At 40.1% G+C, this 25,441-nt stretch overlaps 1 protein-coding gene across 1 annotated transcript in view; it reads left to right on the top strand.

Annotated features, from left to right (window-relative positions):
* The window catches only part of OCRL (OCRL inositol polyphosphate-5-phosphatase), a 34,540-nt gene extending 14,552 nt beyond the window's left edge, over positions 1-19,988 (top strand). Inside the window, exons 8-23 of the mRNA XM_072430657.1 lie at positions 23-184; positions 957-1,058; positions 2,578-2,599; positions 4,035-4,151; positions 5,490-5,677; positions 7,555-7,666; positions 8,919-9,028; positions 10,743-10,878; positions 11,461-11,571; positions 12,416-12,581; positions 12,849-13,084; positions 14,611-14,634; positions 17,643-17,765; positions 17,874-17,958; positions 18,786-18,913; positions 19,136-19,988. Coding sequence (XP_072286758.1) covers positions 23-184; positions 957-1,058; positions 2,578-2,599; positions 4,035-4,151; positions 5,490-5,677; positions 7,555-7,666; positions 8,919-9,028; positions 10,743-10,878; positions 11,461-11,571; positions 12,416-12,581; positions 12,849-13,084; positions 14,611-14,634; positions 17,643-17,765; positions 17,874-17,958; positions 18,786-18,913; positions 19,136-19,297 — 1,984 coding nt within the window. The 3' untranslated portion in view covers positions 19,298-19,988. The remainder of the gene's footprint in view (positions 1-22; positions 185-956; positions 1,059-2,577; positions 2,600-4,034; positions 4,152-5,489; positions 5,678-7,554; positions 7,667-8,918; positions 9,029-10,742; positions 10,879-11,460; positions 11,572-12,415; positions 12,582-12,848; positions 13,085-14,610; positions 14,635-17,642; positions 17,766-17,873; positions 17,959-18,785; positions 18,914-19,135) is intronic.
* The last annotated feature ends 5,453 nt before the right edge of the window (positions 19,989-25,441 follow it).

Below are 25,441 nucleotides of genomic sequence, written 5' to 3'. Positions count from 1 at the left end.
CTCAACATTCTAATCTTTGCAGACCTTCTCAGCCAAGGGAACCTCCTGGACGGGAGAAGCAACAAATGTCCAACACCATGCGGAAACTGTTTGCACCGGCCAGCCAGTCTGGGCAAAGGGAAGGACTGATAAAACATATCCTGACCAAGAAGGAAAGTGAATATGTCAACATAGAAAACTACAAGTATGTGAAATAGTATATGTACATAAATGGGGATTGCATGTGAATTTTAGAACCTTCAACCCACATTGCGAAGACCAGCTGAGCACTGCTTGATACTTCTCTTGTGAAAGATGCTATAGACCAAAGTAACTCATGTACTTAGTTTTAGATGGAGGGAAAAGGGTTGGGTTTAGGCGGCAGTGTAAAATAAATGTTTACGTTACACTGATCAGTAGAAGTCTCCTTGCTGAGAATATCATTTAAGCAGCTGATTCTCACTTTGCTTCCAAAAAGCTTACAATCAAGTATCCACCAGCACAGCTCTGCCAACTTAACGTCTTACACTTATTTTTTTTTTCTTTCTTTGCATGGTCATTTGGTGTAATTGCTAACTGGTTGCCCCTTAAAGTTGAACCTAGGTTTTGGGAAACGTGATTTACTCATTTGCACTTTCTATATATTAACAACTTACCAAATTGTGAAACATGGAAACAACTAAAGGTCCTGAGACAAAAACAAGTTACTGTTGGTAATATTTTTTGACAGATCATTGATCCATTTTTTTTAAATCCTAAATATAATGCCATAGGTAGTACCTGGAATTAAAGAGGACCTTTAGTTGATTGTTTCCAGCTTTCATGGTCTCTCTCTGAGTGCTATGAAATGCAATACTGAAGTCTTCTTTTGCAAGTACATTAAAACAATGTTTGCAACTTTCCCTGGATGTTTAGATGTTGGATAACACAGCTGTGTGTGACTACAATGCTCAGGAATGTCCTATCTCGTCTCTTAGATTATTTATAGGAACATGGAATGTAAACGGTCAATCTCCAGATGGCGGATTGGAACCCTGGCTGCATGCAGATCCAGAGCCCCCTGATGTCTACGTCATTGGGTGAGCAAGTTTTTTTTTTTGAATTTTGATGAATCCCACTGTTTTATTTAAAATGGACCATGAACTAAAAAGCAAAATATGCTAGTTTGCCCAACACCCCCCCCCCTCCTTCCCTGCATTTAAAAAGCTCCAGCATGAAAATTTAAGAATAAAAGAGTACTTTCGTTAGACTTGTCTAGGTAACGTGACCTTGCTGGGTTTTTTTTCAGCATACTGAGATAACTGATCCCAAATCCTGCTAGAACTGAGGGCAGCGCGATGGCTCAGAGGTTTGCACTTTGCAGCGCTAGGTCCCAGGTTCGAATCTCAGCCAGGACATTATCTGCAAGGAGTCTGCAAGTTCTGCCCATGTTTGTGTTGGGTTTCCTTTCCACATTCCAAAAACATGCAGTTGGATTTTTTGGCTTCCACCTAAAATTGCCCTTGGATTTTGGTAATAATTGACTATGGTAGGGACATAAGATTGTGACTCCCTTTTTGGGGCAGCTAGTCACTTGACTATGGACTTTGTACAGCACTGGCTAGTATGTTGGCACTATATAAATATTGTATAATAATAATAATAATAACTCGCTTGTGCACACGTAGGGGTTCACAAGGCGATAAGAAGCTGTTATGGCTTCAGGGATCATGAGGACATTAGAGATGTTTTTTTGAAATTCATCAGGAATAATGTAGGCCAGGTTAACACTATGTGCTCGGGAATACAAAGCTGTGTTATCATGTACAAAGAAAAGAAGAAGCACATTGCTGACAGTTACAACCCTGGACAGTTCTCTTTGTGAACTACAGAACACCACTTCCCTATGTTATGGAGAGGAGATGTCCCAGGGTCAAAACACTGCTTCTCGCAAGTACATGAAATGTGTTACTGACGGGGATCACTAGGTGAATATAAGGAAAAAGGTGAATAAAGCACCACATCCAAGTTAGATTAACCTGGGGCAGACCTGCTTTTTGGTGACATTCATACAACTAGGCCTACTCTATAACTAACACAATTACCAGGGGTGGGCAGTGTCAATCTTTGAGCTGTTAAAGATGGCAGCTGTTATGGTAATAGTAACCCTCCTGATAAAGCTCAAGGGAAAGGTATTTAACCACCTGGCCGGTAAATCCGACCTTGGTTCGGGTCTATCGATTTTGCAAAAATCGATAAACCCGAACTTTTCTCACCGTATAAATCCCCTCACTTACCTGGTCCCCGCTGCGATGATCCAGTGTCGATCGAAAAAAAAATACTCACCTTCTCCCCGCAGCTCCTCCGGACACGTCTTCTGTCTTCATCCGGCGAGTGCAGTGACGATCACCGGGGTTTCCTGGTGACGTCGCTGGTTTACTGTGCACGTCGTTTAAAGTGACAGGACTGCAAAAAAAAAAAAATGAATATAGTTCTCAGTCCCACCAGCAATGACTCCAGTCCTGGTTCATTTGAAAAGCTACACATGCCTATATAATTCATTCTATACTTTCAGGTATTTCTCAGGCATGCTTTCCTCAACCCGTTCTGTTGTTCTAGTCACAAGATGGGGGACATACTAGTAACGTAGTGCATAGTGGGGACACAGGCCATGAACCAGACTTGTTGGATGCTATAAATGATCAAAGTCCAACAGCATCAGGGCTAGAAAGTAACTTGTTATAATATAATGACAAAAACAAGGACTGCTTTCTATCATAATGACAATTCGGTTGGTGCTACACTTGGTCCAAACAGACCTATCAATTTTTTTATTTTAGCCCCCCCACGTGAATAAAAGGTGGGGGGGGGACTAAAGTTCCACTTGTAAAAATCCATGATCAGGCCGGTCATTATTGCAGAAAAGGGACAGGTGATGCCCCTTCTGCAATAATCCCTCCTACCTGTCTGAATTCTCTGGGTCTCTGTCAAAATCCTGTTTTTTCACTAGGAACTCCTCCACATTATGTAATTTGGCCCAGCCAATCAAAATAGCCAAAGATTGACTACCAGAAGAAAGAAGAAAATGGCAGCTTCATGTTAGTCGACAGGGACAGGTGAGTGGCCCAGGTTTAGTTCTGCTTTACCCCAACCAGAACTTTGTTGGTCACATGATCAGACAGTTAGAGCAGTTTGCAGCATTTTTATGGAAGCGCTACTTTCCAAAGCATCAACATCACAACCAGACAACTAGAATAATTGGCAGAAGATGAAGTCACCTGTGTATCTATTACATTATAATGCAGTTTAATGTGAAAAGGTATTTTATTGTTATAATACATGTCCACTTGAAATAATGCTGTTCTAAATTTGTATTAACCCCCTTAGTGGTATTCCTGGGGTGGATTTTACATGCTAAAAGTGGTAATCCTGAGTCACACTTGGGGTCGCTAAAAACATTAAAAAAAAATTGTTGGTCCCTGCAGGTCCTCAGGACATGTCTTCTTCCTTTGATCTTTAGCCAGTGACTGCAGAGATATTCTCTGGGGTTTCCGGGTGACGTCGGTGCGGGCGGGAAGAGCAGTGGGAAATTCAAATGATTTTGTATTGGATTCAATACAAAATAGCTGTATTGAGCCAAATACAAAGAAATCTTTATATAATTAATAATAATAATATATATATGCTACTGTACAGTTATATTACAGGTTTCACTATTTTTTTAACAGATTTTTGTGTTTTTTTTTTTTTTTAAGTTGATTATTAAATTTAATAAATATTTGACATATTTCGGTGAGTTGTGCCTAAGAATTATCTGCCTACAATGTAAAATAAATTTCCACGCAAAAAAATGTAATGCTAAAGCTAAACTCTGTTGCAGTTTAGTAACACAAGTTAAAACCATCACTCCCACCTGCAGTTTGTGAATGTAACATAAAAAGAATGGCAACAGTCTGATGAGCTCATGGTTGTCACTCTGTTTTCCCCATCTATCAGCTTACTTTTTGCACTGCAGAACAACTAACAACTATATATAGTTACCACGTTGAACTTTATATCCATTTTGTATCTTCCAGATTCGTCTAATCAGGCTTGTAGGAATGATGATGTTGGTGTTTGCCAAAAAGGAACATTTCAGACACATCCAGGAGGTTGCAGCGGAGACTGTAGGCACAGGAATTATGGGGAAAATGGTAAATAGTCTGACCATTGGCATCATTTTTTTTTTGCATCAATTATGTTATGCTATTTACTTCTGCACAGCTAGAGCTGACTGTGGTGTAATGAAGCAAACCATTCTTCCAGGATTTTATTACGTTTTTTTTTAAGTTAATACAAGCCTGAAAACTTACATTTAAATATTTTACTGGAAAGCCACGGAGGAAATGCATTCACTGGAAACCGAAATGTTACTCCAACAGAAGCAAAAAGATTACTTATACATGGTTTTCTGAGACATGGTGTCGCCAGTCTTTGCTCATTGAAGCTACTGGGATCTTACATTCTGAATGTAAACCCTCACTGTGGCTTGTGGTTTCTCTGGTCGGCCCTTTGATTACCACTGTGATCAGTAGTGATATATTGATCCTCCCCAGTGACATTGGCTTCTCATTATGTCCTAATCTCCTTGTGGACCCAACAAGCTGGTGCACTGTGTGTTGTTACATTAGCTCATTTGTCCTCAGGAAATGCAAAACTTATGGTGACAACACTACTTAGATGGGGTATTAGTTCTATTCTTACTTTAACCTATAGGTTGAGCCACCTCTAGTAAATTAGCAATATATTGTGGTTCATAGGTAAAGAAAAAGAAAGAGGTTTGAGGTTCAAGGTTCAATACAATAATGTAATTATGTATTTGTATATTTTTGGTCAATACATAATTATTACAGGTTCCATAGATTTCTAGTGTATCCCAACTGTTGTTGTCAATCACAAGGTTCGGATACTCATCCTAGTCATTAAGTTCTAGGACTCCATACAGTAACAAATGTATACATGGTATAGGACCTCCTACGGTCGCATATTACCTACGCGTTTTGCCAAATTATGGCTTCCGCAGGGGTTAGTTGTTACAGAGGCTGTATGGTCTCTATATGATATAAAGCAAAATAGAAAAGCATATAATGAATTTATCATGTAAACCTATCATTGTTCATTATGGTTATCTATGTTAAATTCCAAACTTTTCTAGATTTATGGAATTTATGGAACTTGTAATATTTTATGTACGGATCAAAAATTTACAAATACATAATTACATTATTGTATTGAACCTCAAGCCTCAAACCTCTTTCTTTTTCTTTACCTATTAACCCCAATAAAACACTACTTAGAGATTTGATCATGAAGATTTGTCACCCTAGGACTTCAAGTGAAGGGAAAGTCAGAATTAGCAGATAAAGAAAAAGGACAGCGCTGGACTGTTTAGAAGTTAAATTACTTTTATTTTTTTAGTGTTTCATTTTAGATTTACTTTAGGGAAATACCTAGCCTATATCTTTTTAATATGTTTCATTCTCCCTCTTTAGGGTAATAAAGGTGGAGTGGCTGTTAGGTTTGTCTTCCACAATACATCCTTCTGTTTTGTGAACTCTCACCTGGCGGCACACGTTGAAGATTTTGAGAGACGCAATCAAGATTATAAAGATATCTGTGCCCGGCTTAACTTCTATCTGCCAGACCAGAATATTCCCACACTAAACATCATGAAACATGAGTAAGTCTTTTCAGGGCTCCATCTTTCCTAGGCCAGTGGTTGTGCGGATGTGGAAACAATGTCCTATCTGTCAGATTTGTTTAAATAATGGGACTGTGGAAAGGAAAAACTTTACCTTGGTTCCTACACTGTAGCTCCACTTCTAATTCATGTGTAAGGGCCATGGCTGACATGTTTTAGAACCAAACATATATGTCCGAATCCCAAAGCCTATTACGAGGAGGAATAGCATTTCCTCTCAGTAATAGGCTGATCAGGACCATCCATTTCCTCCATTGTCATGCGCTTTCTCATACCTAGAAATAAACTGTTTCTGAAGGCTACAACATATGAACAGCATAGCAGTCAGTAGGCACAGAGGTGAACCTGAAGTTTTGGCCTTAATAAAGTGACAAGTTCTCATTACATATAATTATGTTTTATGTCACAAAATTACTCTTATAAACAAATTCCTTTCCTGGCATCTGAGGCTAATGGAGTTTTTTTGTACAATAAATACGAAGAACATCAATGGTGATGGGTAGGTCTCCCGTTTGGTAATTACAACATTACTTCGACTCCATTGTAAGAGTCTGTGGCCTCTATCTTGGTGCTGCTGACACTGATGGGAGAGCAAAAGAATATAACAGAAGCCACCCTGTCCTTTGGAGCATGATCAGCTAATTTCTGTCAGACTCCATCATAAATCAACTTCTAATTGGATTGGCCTTGCAGGTTTCTTTTATTGAACACCACTACAAGGTGAACATTTTTGCCTAGGTGATCATTCTTTGGGACCTTTTTCAGGCAGAGAGTGAATATCGCTATTTGCTAAACATCACCGTGTTTACTCCACAACACATCCTGCTATTTACATGTCAATTTCATGTAATGTAATGTCAATGTCAATAAGTGAACTCCATTATTGAAGAAGTGTTGGTCACATAACTATTTATGCACCTAAGTGTGCATTGCTTTTATAAGCATTCTGGTTTCCTCTTTTTGCATGATTGAATTGTTGTGGGTCGTGTCCGTTTTTTCTCCTTGTTTGCTCTCACGCATGCTCTCTCTCATCTTCTCTCCGCCTCTCTCCTCTCTCTCTCTCTCTCTCTTTTTTTTTTTTTTTTTTGTGGTTACCTTGGCTCATGATACATGAAGTGGTGCCCCCATATATCTAGGATAGGGATCCCTTCCCGACTCTAATCTCAGATGTCAAATGTACTACTAAGCGTCCCTGTATCTTGGGACTATAGAACTATTACTGAATCACAGGAGATAAATGTATAGTTTTGAGTCCTCACAACAACAAAAAAAAAAACCCAGAAGAGGATAAGGACTATGGACCGGTAATTGTATGGGAATTGTACTTTGTCTAATTGCATACTAACCTATGTGATTGCAAACATAACTGAACAGACTTTAGCCAAAAAAAACCCTCTGCTACCTAGTCTCTTTATTGTATATTATTCCTAGAGGTTGGCATTCGTCCTAAGTTATGAGAAAGTGAAAATAATCACGCTAAATCGAATATATGATATAATATTTTTGTCAGTATTTTGGTGACCTTCAGTGGAATTAATTTATGGAAAGATTTTTGAAAAATCTTTTTTTCTGCAAGTTTAAGAAATCCATAAAAATTTTAATGACATTTTCCCTGAAACGAAAGATTCTTTGTCTGATTTCATGCAGCTCCAGTTAAAATATGTAATTAGTTCCATGGCGCAAGTTATAAAGAAGATGATATTTAGTTATAACAAATTATCCGATAAACATTCGGTCTATGTTTTTCTTGTGCATTTTGTTTGTGGATTCCTGTAAGAATTATTGTGAGTTTTTTTTTTTAGCACTGCTGAGGTTTACTATTGTAAAGTAACGGTTGTTCGTCCTTTTTTTTGCAGTGCCATCATTTGGTTAGGAGATTTGAACTATAGGCTGTGTAAATACGACGCCATGGAAGTGAAGAACATGATTGCAAAAAAGGACATTAACACTTTGCTGAAGTTCGATCAGGTAAGTAATTTATTATTATTTCAAGGTAAAATTTCGAAAGTTGGTCAAGATGGGGACGGAACAACATGTGCCAAATTTAGTGTTACTTTTGTTGTTGCAATAGGAATTTGGTTACCCTCTTTAACCCTTTCAGCTTTCTTCTACCCTCAATACTTTTTTCCAGCTTTCTTGTCCTCTCCCTTTTGTATGTCTCATTTTTATTGTCTTTGAATTCTGTCCCAACTGTCCAGCACCCTGTATTGTGAACCAACTCTTCAGCAACCATCCAAAAACAACTGGGTGGTTACTGAAAAGGGTGGTCTTCAATGTTTTCCCCAGCCCCATTAAACCGGTTTTTAGGGCTGGGAGGAACATTGAAGACTAAGGCTACGTACACTAAGGCTACACGTCAGATGATTCTCATCCGATTACCACTTCAGGGCTAGTATTGGACGAGAATCTGACGTGTGTACAGCACTCGTCCAACATTGTTCATCAATCTGTCTGGCGGATCCATACTTAGGGTAATATATAACCTTATACCACTTTTCCCCAGACTTCCCCTGCTCACAGCTGGTTCCCCATAGCTTCTTCCTCTACTAATTCATGGTCTCCTACAGAGCGGGAGCAGTAGACCTGCTAAACATCTAGTAAGCTCTCACCTTTCCATAAAGGGTAAAAGTTCTGGCTCTGCTAATTGGCACTACAAAAGTCCTACATGAACTACAAAACAAGGTGCTAACCTAATTACCTGTCTCTCCCTTCATCATGTTACTGTTGTATGGCCAGTACAGTGTATGCATGCATTCATGACTTTCCCAACAAACAGTGCAGCTTCTTTGACTCTTTGAAGCCTGTCAACACACTTATAGCAAATTGTCTGCAGATGTAGTTCTGGCGATGTGCTATTCAGTTTTTTAGCAGCTGCACCTTTAAGTATTTTTACCTGTGTCTTCCTGCAATAACAAGATTAAATTATGCTGGAATATGCTGTAAATGGGAAGGGGGATTGCCATCTCCATGCCTCGTGCCAGCATGCGCACACAGTTTTGATGGCAGTGATAACGGTTAGGTAAAGTCTCTGTTTTGTATGACCATCCTGATTTGTGTGTGGCCCTTAAACCATGGACTTGGACCGATGAAGATTTAGATGTACGTTTCTGTCATAGGTAGAGAATATTAAGCCAACCTAAGTATGTTCATTTTTGTTCATCGCTGTCATTTATCAGATTAACCTAATGACCTCCATCTCTCTCTTTCCTGTTTCCTGCAGCTTAACATCCAGAGAGAGCTAAAGAACGTCTTTGCAGATTTCACAGAAGGTCCTATCAATTTCATCCCAACTTACAAATACGACCCCAAGACTGATGGTTGGGATTCAAGGTAAACCAAATCAAACTGGGGAGCCCAAACATAAGGGTAACAGTGCTCAGAATCCTTTCTTTGTTTCTTAGGCAATGCCAATCGATTGGTCATGCTTTTTTTCAAACTTACTACTTCAAGTGCCATTGCTTATTGCTCTTTATACCATATAAAAATATTTGCATAGCAGGAAATGTCACATGATAAAGTGGCTGCTGTGTATTTACAATAAGTGGCATGACATTTCCTGCTGAAAGGCCTCTATGAAATGTCTGCTGCGTGCCACTTATAGAAGAAAGAAAGCCTTCATTCATGTAGATAGCTGATGCATGACCGTCTCTGAACATTTTATTATGCTAAATATTTCATGTTGTTTGGCGGCACTGATGTCTCCTTGTGAGGCAGTTTACATCTGCATCTGTTTTTGCTACTGTCATTAAAATAGCAGACTTCAAACAGAGCTCGCCCACTGCAGACACCGCACTTGGTGAAATTCAGCAAGCTGTGGTAAATGAAATCTTGGCAGTATTAGACGTAATTTCCTTATTTCCTTTAAAACTCTGGCCCCGCACCAGGCTGTTATACAATATATCAGAGGAGAGGCACAGTAAATATTTACAGGCCTTAGATTTGGAGTCGTGATACTTGGCTGTAGAGTTTGCTCAGTGGATATATAATTAAATGTTCAATGATCTTCATTAAATGTTCAATTTTGTCCCCTGGGTCTGTGGTTTTTGTAGTACAACAAGTTACTGGCAGCTAGCATTAAGTTAGGAAGCTGGTGAAGCAAGCTGGGACTTGTATTTCCATAGCTGGTGGGGAGTTACCGCTTTCAGGCTGATTCCACACCTACACATTTTAGAGCACTATGCGCACATGTTTTGCATAGCAACCTGGTATACACATTCACCTTACAATGCTAAGGAAGATCTGACCTGACAAAGTAAGCAGAACACTATCCACCAGCATTCTCACTGCGCATGTGTGAGATCGGCAAATTTTTCTCTTTCAGCAAAAAGGCTCCTTCTGCCCATGCCCAAGAGCCTCCCGGGATGCCTGAGTGAAAATTCTGAGTATAGATACTCTTTAAGCTCCCCAAGGCTGGAGAGGATACACTTTCATCAGTGAAGCCTGACAATACAGAGAACCTGGAATGGATCTCGTTCAGGATTGAAAATATTTGCTAACAAATAGCAAATGACTTCCAGGTTTAGTGGATCACCCAGCTTCACTGATGAAAGTGTATCCTCTCCAAGTGTAGTGGGCTTTAATAAATCAGGCCCCATGTCTGTGTGTGGAGTAAGTCATCGTAGAGGTAGGGCTGTGCTCCTCATGCAAGAGTTGTCTCCTATTTTACCGGTGATGTCATAACGGGCGGGCAAATATTAAAAAAGCAGCTGGAAGTAAATGCAGCACATAACCACAGAATGAAGCAGAAGCAGGGAGATCCTTGCATTGCAAGACCTCGGGAACAGATAGCAGCACAGTAGTGACAGCTCTAAAATTTTCCCAAGTCTCCTAGTAGTTGCCAGTACTTTCTACAACATCTTACTAAAGATCTACAGCTATGAGGCTCAAGGCACAAGAAATGCACTGCTGTTCTTAAACTTATTTCTTTTTATTCCCAATAACATTTCTGTATATAACGACAACTCGGTAACTCAACTTTTTTAGGTTCAAATTCAAAGACAATGAATTTTACTAGTGACACCCATATTGTTTTTATGACCTTCAGTGGGAAGTGCCGTGTGCCAGCCTGGTGTGACCGTGTTCTGTGGAGAGGAAGTAGCATCAAACAACTGAAATATCGCAGCCATATGGAGCTAAAAACCAGCGATCACAAACCTGTCAGCTCTTTGTTTAGCATTGGGGTAAGCATCAAATAAGTGTTGATTGCTTGGTATAAAATATATATAAAAAAGTAAGTCGCTGAGAAAAGCAAACCACTATAGATAATGCCTGCATGTGATGCTGAGCCGTCATGAAAAAAGGAATTGAAATCCAAAGAATAAAAGGGGCAGGACCAAGACAGTCAGATTTGGGAGGGAGGGGCTAGATGATGATGAACGTCCTCCAGGCAGGAAATGAAGAGACTCTATCTGACTTGCTGCAGCTTCAGATGTACATTGTAAGAAGCTCTCAGTGTGCAAACGGAGTAAGCATTTTCAGTCCAGGAGAGAAGTCGGTGCAACTTTAGAAGACTGAAGGGAAGGCCTGGGGCAGATTTAATGTGCATCACAGTACAAGTCTGTTTTACATATATATTGGCTCTCTCATTAATTGTACTTGTTTGTATTTCTTTCATTGATATACTTTGTTGTGCATTAGCTATGTTCTTTATTATCCCCAGTGCTGTGAAATAATTCAGCACTATCTATACATAAATAAAATACAAAGTCCAACCTTTCCTGAGTTCCAGTTTCCTGACTGCTGTGCATTTGGTACCTTTCCAGGTGAAAGTGGTTGATGAGCGGCGATACAGGAAAGCGTTTGAGGACATCGTGCGGATGATGGACAGAATGGAAAATGATTTCCTTCCTTCCTTAAACCTCAGTAGAAGAGAAGTGAGTGTGTAATTGTGTTATTCTCTCTGCTAAAACTGAATTAAGGAAAACAGCCACAAAATAACATTACATTACATGCTGGTATATTTGCTGATTTGTAATTCTGTGGAGCTAATGATGTGAACAAACCTGCCAGACAGTACAGTCATTTCCTTAACCTCACTTTATTACTCTGCAACTAAGGAATGCAACTTTGACACAGACTGATTTTCAACCTGCTGATTGGTCAATGGGGGACAGCACATTATTATCAAGCATTTTTATATAGCGTTGACATATTATGCAGCGCTTTACGAAGTCCATAGCCATTTCGCCAGCTGTCCCTTGAAGGGGCTCACAATCTAATGGCCATACCATAGTCATTAATACAGCCTAGGATCGATATGGGGAGGGGGGGAAGCCAATTAACCTAACTGCATGTTTTTGGGATGTGGGATAAAACCAGAGTACCCAGAGAAAACCCACACAAACACCTAAAGAACCTGCAGATAATATCCTGGCCCAGATTCCAATCTGGGACCCATCGCTGCAAAGGCCAGAGTGCTAACCACTGAGTTACCCTGCTGCCCCAGTCACATTGGTGATGTCATACTTGTACACCCCCTACAATAAAATGTGTCTATATTCAAAATAATCTTCTGCACACCAAAATCCAGACTGTAATGTCAGAACTATCAAGCTGTAAAGCTGCAAAATAATACATACAGATACTATGCTACTGTTTCCGGATCTGGATGAGCAAACAGGATTTCAGCTATTTGGATGGTTCACATGTAATATTTTCCATATGATTAGTGATTATTTGCAGTAAAATTGTTTGCTCAATCTTTGGTTTATTTCACAGTTCAAGTTTGAGCGGGTGAGGTTGCGACAGCTGCAGATCGAAAAATTTGATATCCAGAACGACGGGCAGGTTCCTTGTCACTTCTCCTTCATCCCCAAACTAAATGACACTCAGTACTGTAAACCATGGCTGCGAGCTGAGCCCTGTGAGGGTTACCTGGAGCCAAGTAAGTCATTATTTATGTTGTTTTTGTATTAAAATTTCTTATTCCATAGCCAGGAACTTGTATAATGATTGATAATAGAGAATGATATGACACAGGGGTTGCATGTACAGCAATGACTCCCCACATCCTGAGAAGACTAAGCTGCTGATCTGGGTTTTATTGGCGTATCAAATGTCCTCTTGTACGCTCTTCACTAATACATCTGTGATCTGTAACTTTTCATGAATATCTGCCATTCCTTATTTTTATTTCATTTCCTGTCCTCAGACGAGTCAGTGGAAATCAGCCTGGAAGTTTATGTCAGTAAAGACTCTGTCACGCTGCTGAACTCCAGTCAGGACACCATTGAGGACATCCTGGTTCTTCACCTGGACCGCGGGAAAGATTACTTTCTCACCATCACCGGAAGCTACCTGGTCAGCTCGTTCGGCACATCTCTGGAGGCCTTGTGCCGAATGAAGAGGCCCATCCGGGAGATCCCAGTTACCAAACTCATTGACCTGGTGAGAATTGTGTGCCTCCTGGTAGACATCCATAAGGAAATTCTTCTTGGTTTTCTCTCCTACCTAGGAACTTCCTATGTGGCTTAGTTTGCAGTATTTTCTGCCTAAAAAGATTCTCAAGCCTTATATGGTGGATTATGAGATAACTTCTTTCTCTTCCCAGTCATTTAATAAATCAAATGACATATAAAGAAGCAATTAATCTTTACTCCCTGGTGGGCACATTTAGTTATAACAGGTGTGTAGCAGCTCTGCATCAGGTGAGAAACATGACATAACATGACATCACTATGATAGCTGCATGGTAGAAATATTTTTATGTCTCTTTGGGAATTATTGAGCTCTCTATATGAGGGCATTTGATTGATCTTAAAGTGGGTTGTGTTTGACAACTTTCATGGAGCTCCTAGAGCAGATTTGTAAGATATTATTAAATGCAGACTGAAGTCCGCTAACAAAAAAGAGTAAGCTTGTATTGCAATTAGGTCCCACCAATTCTTCACGAATAGCTTACTTTGCCATAAACCCCCATCAGGTTACCTATCCATCCACACTTTGGCCTCTATTCAAGGAAAGCTTTCAAGCATACAATAAAATAGTATTCTCCCCTGTAGGTAGGTAGCAGCCCCTGTTGTGACTCAACTTTTCAGTAATCACCCAAAAACAGCTGGGGGTTACTGAAATGTGCCAGGTGGTGCCCCCAACTAAAAGGAACCGGGGAAAGCACTGCAAAAACAAACTTATTGTGAATCTGTGCATCATTCATCCATGGCAAAGCAACAGCGACAGACCAGATCGATATCCCCAAAGTCTAAAAACAACACAATACAGCTTTACTTTCAGTTTATATTAACGAACAACAATTTATCAACAACCGATCAAAACTAAAAAACATTGATCAGTGTGTGGCGCTGATTTATAAAATCTCTCCAAAGACTTGAGAGGATACACTTTCATCAGTGAAGCTGGGTAATCCAGCAATCCTGTAATAATAGATTTGGTTTAGGGTTTATAGCAAATAGCGAATGACTTTGAAGAAATCCATTCCAGGTTTGCTAGATCACCCAGCTTCACTGATTAAAGTGTATCTTCTCCAGTCTTTTAGAACTTTGTTAAATCAGGTTCACTGAGGGAGTATGTAAGCTGCAATTTCTGATCTGATTGTAAAAATACAGCTTGCTTGGATGCTTTCTTGATCCTCAGTCTTTAATACCTTCTGAATTGCTCAGGTGTTTAGATAATTGCGGCACAACTCGGTTACACAGTTTACCTGCATGCTTGGCCAAAACTATTGAAAGCAAAAGGTCAGCTTTACATCCTGTCAAAGAGCATTGTATAGAATGAGACCAGCAATGGATCCTCATCCTAATCTCTGCATAAGCAGATTTCTATGTTGGGTTTATTACTCCTACTCTCCTCCAATACTTAATATGTGATTTTTCCATGGTCCGTTTTTTTAACTTTCTATTTCAATCTCACCAATCTTTTTCTCCTCTCTTTCTTCCTCTCCTTCCACCTGTTCATAGGGCGAAGACAGTTTCTCAGAGAAGGTAACATTGTGTTTAGTATCTGGGCTTGGTTATCGTTCTGTCTCCGTGTCCTTTTGTGGTTTGCAGTGATTTCTGGAGTTCATTTCTAACAACTGGAGTGAAAAGTTTATCAATTATTATTTAGGCTAAAAAAATGAAACGTTTTGTTTTCCTAAGAAAAAAAGTGAAATCTATTAGGGTTAATCTTTACTTTCACTCTGCTGTTCAGAAATGAGGGGCTTTGTATAATGTCTAACTCTTTGACTGTTTAACTCTCTTTAACATAAGTGGGTTAATTTCTGCTTGGTTAATTCTGGTATTGCAAGTGCTGAGCCTTCCATGTTTCATGAATAGCCGTGACTAGGTCTTTTCAAGTGTTCTGTAAAAACTTGGAGCCATACACAAACCTGTAAGATTAAAATAACACTTTCCTTAAGGCGCAGTATTCTCCCCAGAAATATTTTAAGTTGGGTGGGAAGAAGCAGTAGGTGAGTGGCAGCCCCTTTATTGTGACCCAGCTATTCAGTAACCATTTAAAAACAGCTGGGTGGTTGCTGAAAAGTGCCGGTTGGTGCACCCAGCTAAAACGAGCTGGGAAGATCACTGAAGAGGAACTTGACTTGTTGTTTGGTGGTGAGCTTTTGCCGTAATTGGCAGGTAATATGGCACATATCTATCTTGGGAGGTCAGCTTCGCAGCAATGACAGGTTCGGGAACTGCCATCGCTGCTTGGAGGGGCACAGTCATCTCTACCGTCGGCTTCTGTGGAGATGGCAATCCTGTTTATCCATCCTATTCAAGAGTTAAACTTATCCCCAGCGCAGTGATATACCACCCATGCCGCACAGAGCCGAGCTGTAAGCTACAGGGTGCATGTGCTGTGTAGCAGAAACAAAAAGACAACATTGCATGTCTAGCCACCATTGTAGTGCCTACCTCCTGGGATTTTTCATTTTCTCAGTTTAGGTCGCCTTTATCCTCCAGTGACCTCCAGTGATCTTTTTGTGACTATTGCTCGGTATGTTATTCTGCAATAAGTCTTATTGACAGCAGCACTGTGTAGCACCAGCTGCCTTCCATGGGGCAAGGCTGCTGAAAAGAGTGCCCGCCAACATTTCAAATCTGACAAGTGCAGCAGTGAGTCTCTGGCTTTTGCAGCTATTGCATTGCTTGGAAAGTAATAGTAGGTGTTGATTTTTTAAAAAAAAATGGTTATGTGGGTGCAGTGTAGGTATACCACCACTTTATTTATAAGCCTTTGCGTTCCATTATTTGAACTTCCCTAATAATATCTAGGCAGGCATAAATGCAACTTCATTATCAAGAAAACTCTCCTTGTATTGGATGCTGAGGATTTCTGTGTCCATTTATCTTTGTAGTGCTTGTGGGAGGTGGCCCAATCTTTGAAAAGCATGAGATGGTCTTCTCTATACTTCCTCTCTTTTGATGAAAGATGTCACAGACCATAGTGGGGGGGAAACAAATGAGCCTTCTGCTGGTTGGTATGGTTAATAACCCAGAGAATGGCAACTATAAACTAATAAATGGAATGGAGGAGCTCAGCTATGAGGAGAGATTGGCTGAACTGAATCTGTTTCACTCTTGAAAAAAGACGTGTAAGGGGGGATATGCTCACCCTGTATAAATATAAAAATGGTCCATATAAAGAACTCTCTTCCCAATTATTCACTTTAAGGTAATTTCCAGGGACAAGGGGGCATTCTTTGCGTCTGGAGGAAAAGAAGTTTAAGGAAGGGATTCTTTACTGTAAGGTCTGTGAAAATGTGGAATCAGCTCCCTCAGGAAATAGTTTTGGCAAGTTCTATGGATTGCTTCAAGAAAAAGCTGGAGAATATAACTGGGTTTTAAGGCTTTAAAGTAAAGATAACGGAGACTGTTGATCCAGGGAACATCCCATTGTCTCAAGGAATCGGGAAGGAATTTTTTTCCCGTTTGAGATAATTGTACCAGGGTTTATTTGCCTTTCTCTGGATCAACTATGTCCATAGGGTTTTATATCTGGGAAATGTTTATTTCCCTAGTGGTTAAACTTGATTGACTTATGTCTTTTTTCAACCTGACTTAAGCTGCGTACACACGTCAGATTTTTCTCGCCCGATAATCGGCATCGGCCAGATATCGGGCGAAAATCTGGCGTGTGTACAGTTGGCGTAGTCCATCGTCCGAACGACCGTTCTAGCGGATCCACGGACGATGAACGACGACCGATCCTAATGCAAGGGAAGGGGGAGAGCGCGTTGCAGGGTGCCGCTGCGTCGCTCTCCCCCTCCCCTCTGCATAGAGCAGAATGGTGCTGTATGTACAGCACCGTTCATGCATCGTGTAGTCCTTTGTCGTTGGAAAGGATTGTGAAAGATCCTTTCCAACAACAAAAATTGCACGTGTGTACGCAGCTTAACTATAATATTATGAACTGCCCCACTCGCTGCACAGGTAAGTATAAGGCTTCTACTTTCATTAGGTGCTTTAGATCCTCTTTATTTCAACCTGTAGATGTTTTTTTTGTGTTTGCTAAGTCCCCTTTGTCACACATCCATGGAATTTCAATATTTACCATGTTGCTACATCTGAATTTGCTGATAAAATGTATTGCTTGGTTCAGATGGTTGCTTTTTCAACATTTTAACATGTGACCACTTACAAACAGATGACCAACTGTTACATTTATGCTTTATCATTGAAATGCTTAAAAGTGTTCATAGGGGTAGCTTTGATTGGTGGTTGTCAGAGATTGGTCAGCTGCTTCAGTAATATCTTTGTGCCTGACAATAGTCTGTGAGTAGCAAAGAGATCTGCTTGTTAACTGCTAAGGAATAATGGCAACAAGGTGCTAAGTGGCTGACTACTTTTGGTTGTGCAGTGGTGCTGTTTCCGCCTCTCAATTGTCCATCTGAACCAAGCTTAAGATGCATAAAACATTAAGCGACACTTTACTTGTTAGCTGTATTTCTTCTGTTCTTAGATAATAACATGTTAATGTTCACATTTTTGGAAAATGTCACCCCCAGGAGAAAGCCGTCATGCAGATGCTTCCAGAGTCAGATGGAGATGGCTTGACCGACAAGCCTCTTAAGATCCCCAAAGAGATGTGGCTGCTTGTGGACCATTTATATAAGAATGCTTGCCATCAGGTTTGTCAATACTGACCAATGTTCCCTGTCATTACAGTAGTTGCTCTGCAAGTCAAAATAATAATAGGAGTTCATTGCTTTACATGAGCTATGTGTGTTCTCTTGCAGGAAGATCTATTTCAAACCCCCGGCAGACAGGAAGAACTACAGCAGATTATCGACTGCTTAGACACCAGTATTCCAGATAACATCCGTATCCTTCAATCACAGAGATCATCTAGGAATTGTTGGTAGGGCTGAGTGGAACTGCTCCCCAAATGAAAAATATTCTGGCCTTTATAGAGCTCTGCATATGGGATCCATTGTGCAAATGTCTGATCGTGTGCAGCAGTTATCCACCAGAACAGCCTGTATTATAAAAGAAAAAAACATCCATCTAATTTACAATTACGGGCATCAGCCGGGAAGGTAATGCCATGCCTCTCCCACTCCCAAATAGGTTGTAATTTGCATATGAGATTATGGGGCTCTCCAGATCATATGTAAAGAAATTGGTGTCTGCAATAATTGCTAGATGCTATTCTACAATCATTTAAGTGAATACAGATTCATGTTCAAGCGGAACTAAACAAACAAAAAAAAAAATCGCACTTACTTCTAGAATTCTTCAGCACCGGCCACAACAATCTTCGCTCTTTTCTTCTTGTCTGCTTGCTACATCACCTGATCTCACACTGCGCAGGTCCAGGTTCAGGTGACGTAGTCTGCTGTAATGGGAAAAAAAAGAGGACATGCGTCGGATCGGCATTTATTTCCCTTTAGTGGAAAAAAGGCCCCTTCTGCGCATGCCGTTATTCAGCTTTGTAAACTTTGGACCCAACTGAATGAATATTTATGACACTTTAGTCATAAGAGGTCAGTGATGTCCTGATTACAAAATTCACAAATTGTAATGGAGCACCTAGAATATTGCACGCCAAAGTCAACACTAGACACAAACTGTATACTTGTTTTTACTGTATATGAAGTTTAGGTTTTGTCATCTGTTGTGTTTTAAGTTACCTTAACACCCTTCCTCAGCGGGAAGTAACCATTCTGTGGCAGAAGCTCTGTTGATATTCTTGGAAGCTGTACCTGAGCCGGTGATCTGTTATGAGCTTTACCAGCGGTGTATTGACTGTTCCCATGACACTCGCCTCTGCCGTCAGGTTTGTAGAAATGCACCCAAAATATATATTTATGAATATGGCTCAATATATGATTTCTTCCATAAGATAATCTCATAGATACTGACAACAGGATCACAGGATTTTACCCCTCCCAGTGCATATACAGTTACTACAGCACTATAAGTACTACTTTCACCCTGTTCATCTTGTTTTCTTCCTTTTTGTGCATTTGGTGATTGTGGTTTTATTTTCTGTATCCAGGTGATTTCCCAGCTACCAAGATGTCACCGGAATGTTTTCCGATATTTGATGGCGTTTCTTCGAGAGCTGCTAAAGTATACTAGTGACAATAATTTGACCGCCAGCCTGATTGGTAAGAATTGTATACCTTTGTCCAGGCTTCCTGTAGAAAATCGGGTGTGAGACACCAAATCTCAATCTACTCTGCATATAAACCTAGAGCAGGAACCTAACATCTGCCTAAAGCAGGAACCTAACATTCACCTAGAATAGAACATAATACATTTTTTCTTCTGATAACCTTCAGATATTGCATAAAAAAATGACTGGAATATAAATGTTATGGGATTCCCACTGAACTGTCAAAGTAAAACACCAGATTTCATTAAATTTGTATTTAATGAAATTTACAGCTTTTGCAAAGATGATGGCAGAATATCAACCTATTCTCTTCTGTATTTACTGAAATTAATTACATCTGTGCATTTGTAGAATGAGGGCTGATGTTTATGCAAAGCTGAGTGCTTTGGCTTCTAAAAGCCTTGGCTACACCCTGGCTTTTGGGGAAATGGAGTTCGAGAGGCATGTCTATACGTCAGGATTTAGAGGGTGATTTTCTGAGCCCTGCTCTCCCAGCTGCTGCCCCCCAAGACTTTTACAAGCCTGTTGGTGAAGTCAAAGGCAGTAAAATGTACTCATTATTCTTCTATTTGGAAAGCTGTAGTCAACTAGGGGTATGTGGGACCTCTACATTAAGGCCTCTGTTTTCATTCCAAGACCAATGGTTCTCCTCTGCAGCATATTTACCAGGTTCAGGCTTTTTTTTTTCTCACAGGGTACAGGTTTTTATTGAAACGGTTATTGTCAATCCCCTATGGTTGATAATGCTACCACATCCCTAATTCATTAAATCCTACAAAGACCCACAACTGGCATTGGTGTCCCTTATACCTGAGAGACATAAAATGCTCAAGGAACCCCTAACAACCTCTGGAGGATTCCCAAGGCTGCACACAACCCTGGCTAGGAAGCGCAGCAAGTTTGTTTGGGGGTCATGTTGCATTTTTCACAATTTAGTTGAATTTAATTAAGTTCTTTTTGAATGTCCCATCAAGAGGCCTAGATTGTAAGCTCTTCAGGACAGAGTCCTCTCCTCCTGTGTCACTGTCTGTATCTGTCCTTTGCAACCCCTCTTTAATGTACAGCACTGCATAATATGTTGGTGCTATATAATAATAATTTTAAGAGATTCATAAATATTCAAGCACCGCTGTATATGTGGATCCTTGAATAGCAGTAGCACTTTGGATTCCTAGAACAATGACATATAATATAAATACTGGCTAGTATCATAAACACTGACAAGTGTTGGACCCGATTGTATGACACCCCAACACTTTGTAGTTCAGAACATTATACACCAATGTGCAGTTGTAGAAGCAATCCCACACGGTCACTAAAGATCCCCAAAGCAAGAACAAACATCCTTTATTATTTTTTATTATTAAACAGGATTTATATAGCGCCAACATATTACACTGCTGTACATTAGAGGTTGCAAATTACAGACAGTGACACAGGAGGAGGAGAGGACCATGCCCCGAGGAGCTTACAATCTATCACTATAAAGGAAATTGCACTGAACCAGGAGAACAATGACAGCCCTAAAGTTTGCAGAATTTGGGTAATAAGGTTTGTACATCCATCCTCATGTTCAATTGAATCCTGTAAATGCCATTCTGAAAACCACCACTTGCATCAAGAAAAAAAAGTAATAAACTTTCTTTAAACTCCTAAGCAGGACCTGCACTGTGGAAGCAGGAGGGTGAAGGACTACTCAGGAGTATTTGTCTATTGCTTCCTGTAGTAGATCTTTCCCACATTATTTCCCCTCCTATTGTGTGAGAATTCCCCAACCTCCTAGATTGTATGCTCTTCGGGGAAGCGTCCTCTCCTCCTGTGTCACTGTCTGTAACTGTCATTTGCAGCTCCTATTTAATGTACAGCACTGTATAATATGTTGGCCCTATATAAATCCTGTTCAATAATATTAATGTTGACTTCCACTGTTTGATGCAATGACTAGTAGGATAGTGATCAAAAAAGCAGAGGAGGTACAGATTAACAAAATGAATCCATTGAAAACAGGGCGATCCTTGCACTACAGGCCACAGGTACAGTTTCCCCTCCATCAAGGAGAACAATGAACAACACAGTAGTGGTATCGCCCAATCTCCCCCATATCTGGGGAATCTAGCAGTCCAAGCCAATATTGCCTTTATTGATCCCATACTGCAGAGATACAGCTTTGGGTCTCAAGGTACAGGAGTTCATAGCCATTGGTCCTCTATTAGGTAAGGAGAAAGGGTTCAATTTTTTGGAACTATGTGTAGGTTTATGAGGGGCAGCCATATTTACTCATAGGAAGGCTCTACTACCTATGTTTTGGATGGGGGTCAAGAGCCTGTGACTGCCAGGATAAGTACCACATATTACCAACTGGAAGAGGGACAGCTATGATGTGCAGGTACACTTCTATAACAATTGAACGTTTTAAAGAACCAGCTCCAGTCCAGGGGTCCTGAATACAGATGGAAGTGCAGACTGTACATTTACATATTCCTGGGCAGCTCTGTCAAGGATTCTGTGATAATAGAACTTCTAAACTCTATGCCAACTTACTTTTGTTTGAGCCACAACTACTTCTCTACCCACGCAAGTCAATGGGAATGGGAAAAGTAGCTTACACACAGGTTAAAGAAAGTTTACCTGTCAATGAAATCTAAGGAATACACAGCCCTCATTCAGGATAATATTACCAGCTATACATTGTGTCAGTACACTGAATGCCCATAAAAGTCTAAATTTATTAAAACATGAAATACAAAGCAAGTACTATGCTAATATGTATGGGGCGTGTAAGACCTTGACTTCAGCAGTAATCATTCTGCCATATTCTTTCTAATAAAAACCAATGCCATGATGGTGGAAGAAGTAGAGGCCAGATTATTGTCATTTAGCAAATCAAACTTTATTCCTAGCCTTCCATATGAACCTCTGCCTCCCTTTCTCCTGGTAGGTGTAACATGTTCACCAGCTGTTTTTCATAACAATTTAACAGTACAAAATCAGGTCAGTAGTCTCTAACTATAAAATGATTTTGGGGAGGATATAAAGGGGTATATAGTAGTCAAAATATACAAAAGGAGCAGCAGCCTGGTATTAAACATAATGATGTCTGGTGTTTTAGCAGACATTATGCATCATAATTATTTTCTCAGGTTTCATTTTTCAGCTTCAGAAACATAGCAAATGAGCAAATAAAAAGATCCCTTCTAAATGAACTAAATTTAAAAAATAGGATTACCAAAATATTTAAACAATGATTTTAAAATACCCCCTTACTTCTGTATTTATAAAGATGTAATATTCTGGGTGGCCACTAGGTGGTGTCATTATATCATTTATTCAGTAATCCAACTCTACCCCAAAAAGTGTGAAAACATTGAAATGGACAGCAGGGGGCGGTCGTGTAATCGATTGATTACACGTGTAATTGAAATCGATTTTCAGATTCAGAGAATATAGATAACAGTTGATTCCAAAATATTTTAGTAGTTTGGAATCTAAAAAGGCTTCTGGGAACTAAAGGTTGCTGTAAAGGCTGTTTCTGTTTTATATCTGCTCCTGCTGTTTCTGGAGCTAACTTGGATTGACTGCCAGCACTCTCAGGTTCTCCCCCTTCAATCATTGTATCCCTGGTAGAATATAAAAATGGCCTCGGCTGTTTTTGTGGCCCCGTCATCTCATCAGGCCGGGCTTCCTGGAGCCGCCTTTGCACATATATGCATATTTGATTTTTTTGCCATTTAAACTTTTGATCCCTGGTTCCAAATTCCATTGACTTACATTGACCTCCAGTTGGGAATTCTGATATTTTAAAAGTGAAGACGTTCATTTTTGCGTGCAGCACCACTTCAATAGTAAATGTATTTAATAATCTTTTGGTGCCAAAAATGCTAACCCTGTTCTCAATGGCAATCCTTTGTTTATAAACAAAGTCATGTGATTGCTATGTTGGCGCTATCGCAGCTTGATGAGCATCCATGGTCGAAAGAACTGAAATCCAATTAATAGAAGGGATTAGGTCAGGGACAGTCAGGCTGGAGAAGCAAAGGCTCAATGATTCTGATCTTCCAGGCACGAAATGAGACAGCTCTATGTGACTTGCTGCATCTTCCAATGCACACTGTAAGGACCTCACAGTGTGCAATTAGAACAAGACATTTCTGTGCCAGAAAGGAGCCGGTACAACTTTGCAAGACTAAATAGATAAAATGCAGTTTAGCTTTAAATTTAAAATAATATTGATTTAACATTCATTGCACAATGATTGTTTGTATCCTCTTATCTGTGAACGTTGCAGTTATGACCAACAAACTTTAAACTTTGACTCATTTAAAATCTATTAGGCTGAACAAAATAACAAACTTGGAATCCGTTGCTTCATCAGAGTGGTTTGCACAGCTCCCAAAGTCTGCCTATTAAAATGTTTGGTTTCCTTTCTAACCTCTTGCATGGTGTCTGCGGCTTATAAATGGCCGGGGGAATATCAATAAACCCCAATACTATAGGGATAGGTCTGCCTGGCACCAAGAATGTGCCATTGTACCCCCCACCAGTTCCTAGGGACCCCTTTAAAGTCAGATTCACATAACCTGCCCCCACATGACTAGCAATAGAGCCCAGTGATTGGCTCCTCTGACACCAACCTCTGTATTGCGGATTCCGGCTAGAACTAACAAGGTTACCTCGGTATGTTGATGCAAAGCCACTACGTTCATTTTATCACTTTGTAACACTAAAGACATTAAACGCAGGAAAATATTATGAAATGTGTGGAATTATTTGTAAAGGTTTTCTAGCTGTTCTGATATTGACTTTCAATGATTCCTAAAGTGACCCTGTCATAGATAGCATTGGGGCTTCCATTGGTTGCGGCTTCCTTTTTCTTTTGTCTGCCATTATTTATCTTTGAGCTACAAAGCAGCGGACACATAAACTTCAATATGCAGTGTTATATTGATCCAGCATATATTAAAGATTTCCATCCTTTGCCACTATAAGCCCTGATGAAGAGAGGGCTGCAAAGCTACCGAAATGTGTTGGATGCTGTTTTAAAGTTACAATTTGAATGGCAAATAAAGACAAATTTGGTCTGACACTCTTTTCTTTTCAACAAACCCTAGAGCAACTTTTCTTGATCATTTTAACATGGGGGAACCCTTAAAATACCTTTCAGGTTATTAGGAAAACCCCTTCTATATTTATTATATCTACAGCTCACAGTACATTAGTGTGATGGTCAGTGTGAAGAATTCCTTGGGAAGAATTCCTTAGGTCATTGGGAAGAATGTCACCCTTACAGATAGCCAAAAAGATCATTGGGGTCACTTAATTAGACCCAAGAGGCACAAACTGCTCAAGTAATCCCCAGCAACCTCCGGAGGGACCCTGCTTGAAAAACACTGGTTTAGAGCCAAAAAATCCCTCCCCCCAGTGGTCAGACTGAAGAATTACAGGGCTGTTCCTCTTTCTTTGAATAAAGAAATCATTTCATTAATTAAGGGCCAACTATGGCTGGGGAGGATAAACTTTCATCAGTTAAACTGGGTGATCCAACAAACCTGGAATTGATTTCTTCAAAGTCATTTGCTATTTGCTAGCAAATGTTTTGAAACCTGGACCAGATCCGTTTCAGGTTTGCTGGATCACCCAGCTTCACTAATAAGAGTGTATCTTCTCCAGCCTTGGAGAGGTTTAATAAATCAGGCCCAATGTGTCGAATTCTTATCAAGTCTCTCCAAGGCTGGAGAGGGTACACTTTCATCAGTGAAGGTCGGTGATCCAGCAAACCTGGAGTGGATCTGGTCCAGGGTTGAAAACATTTGTTAGCAAATAACTTTAAGAAATCCATTCCAGGTTAGCTGGATCACCCAGCTTCATTGATGAAAGTGTATCCTCTCCAGCCTTGGAGAGCTTTAATAAATCAGGCTCATTATCTTTTATTACAGGAAGTAGGAGACACTCAGGCACTCAGCATCTCCTGCTACTTCCATAAATTTGAATTGGTGCCCCTTGCAAACACTTTAAAACAATTTCGCCATCATTTTGTAATTGGTGCCAGCAGTTTAAATACATTAAAAAAAAATCTGCTGTGTTACACTTTTGCAGGGTATTGCAGACTCCTGCACAGGCAGATGCCAGAATAAAACAAACAGGTAATTACTGCTGCAGCGCCCCTAGTGTTTCACAGTAGGTACTCAG

This window comes from Pyxicephalus adspersus, chromosome Z (genome assembly GCF_032062135.1).
Source record: "Pyxicephalus adspersus chromosome Z, UCB_Pads_2.0, whole genome shotgun sequence".
Taxonomy (NCBI): domain Eukaryota; kingdom Metazoa; phylum Chordata; class Amphibia; order Anura; family Pyxicephalidae; genus Pyxicephalus; species Pyxicephalus adspersus.
This window is presented reverse-complemented; position numbering and strand designations above follow the sequence as displayed.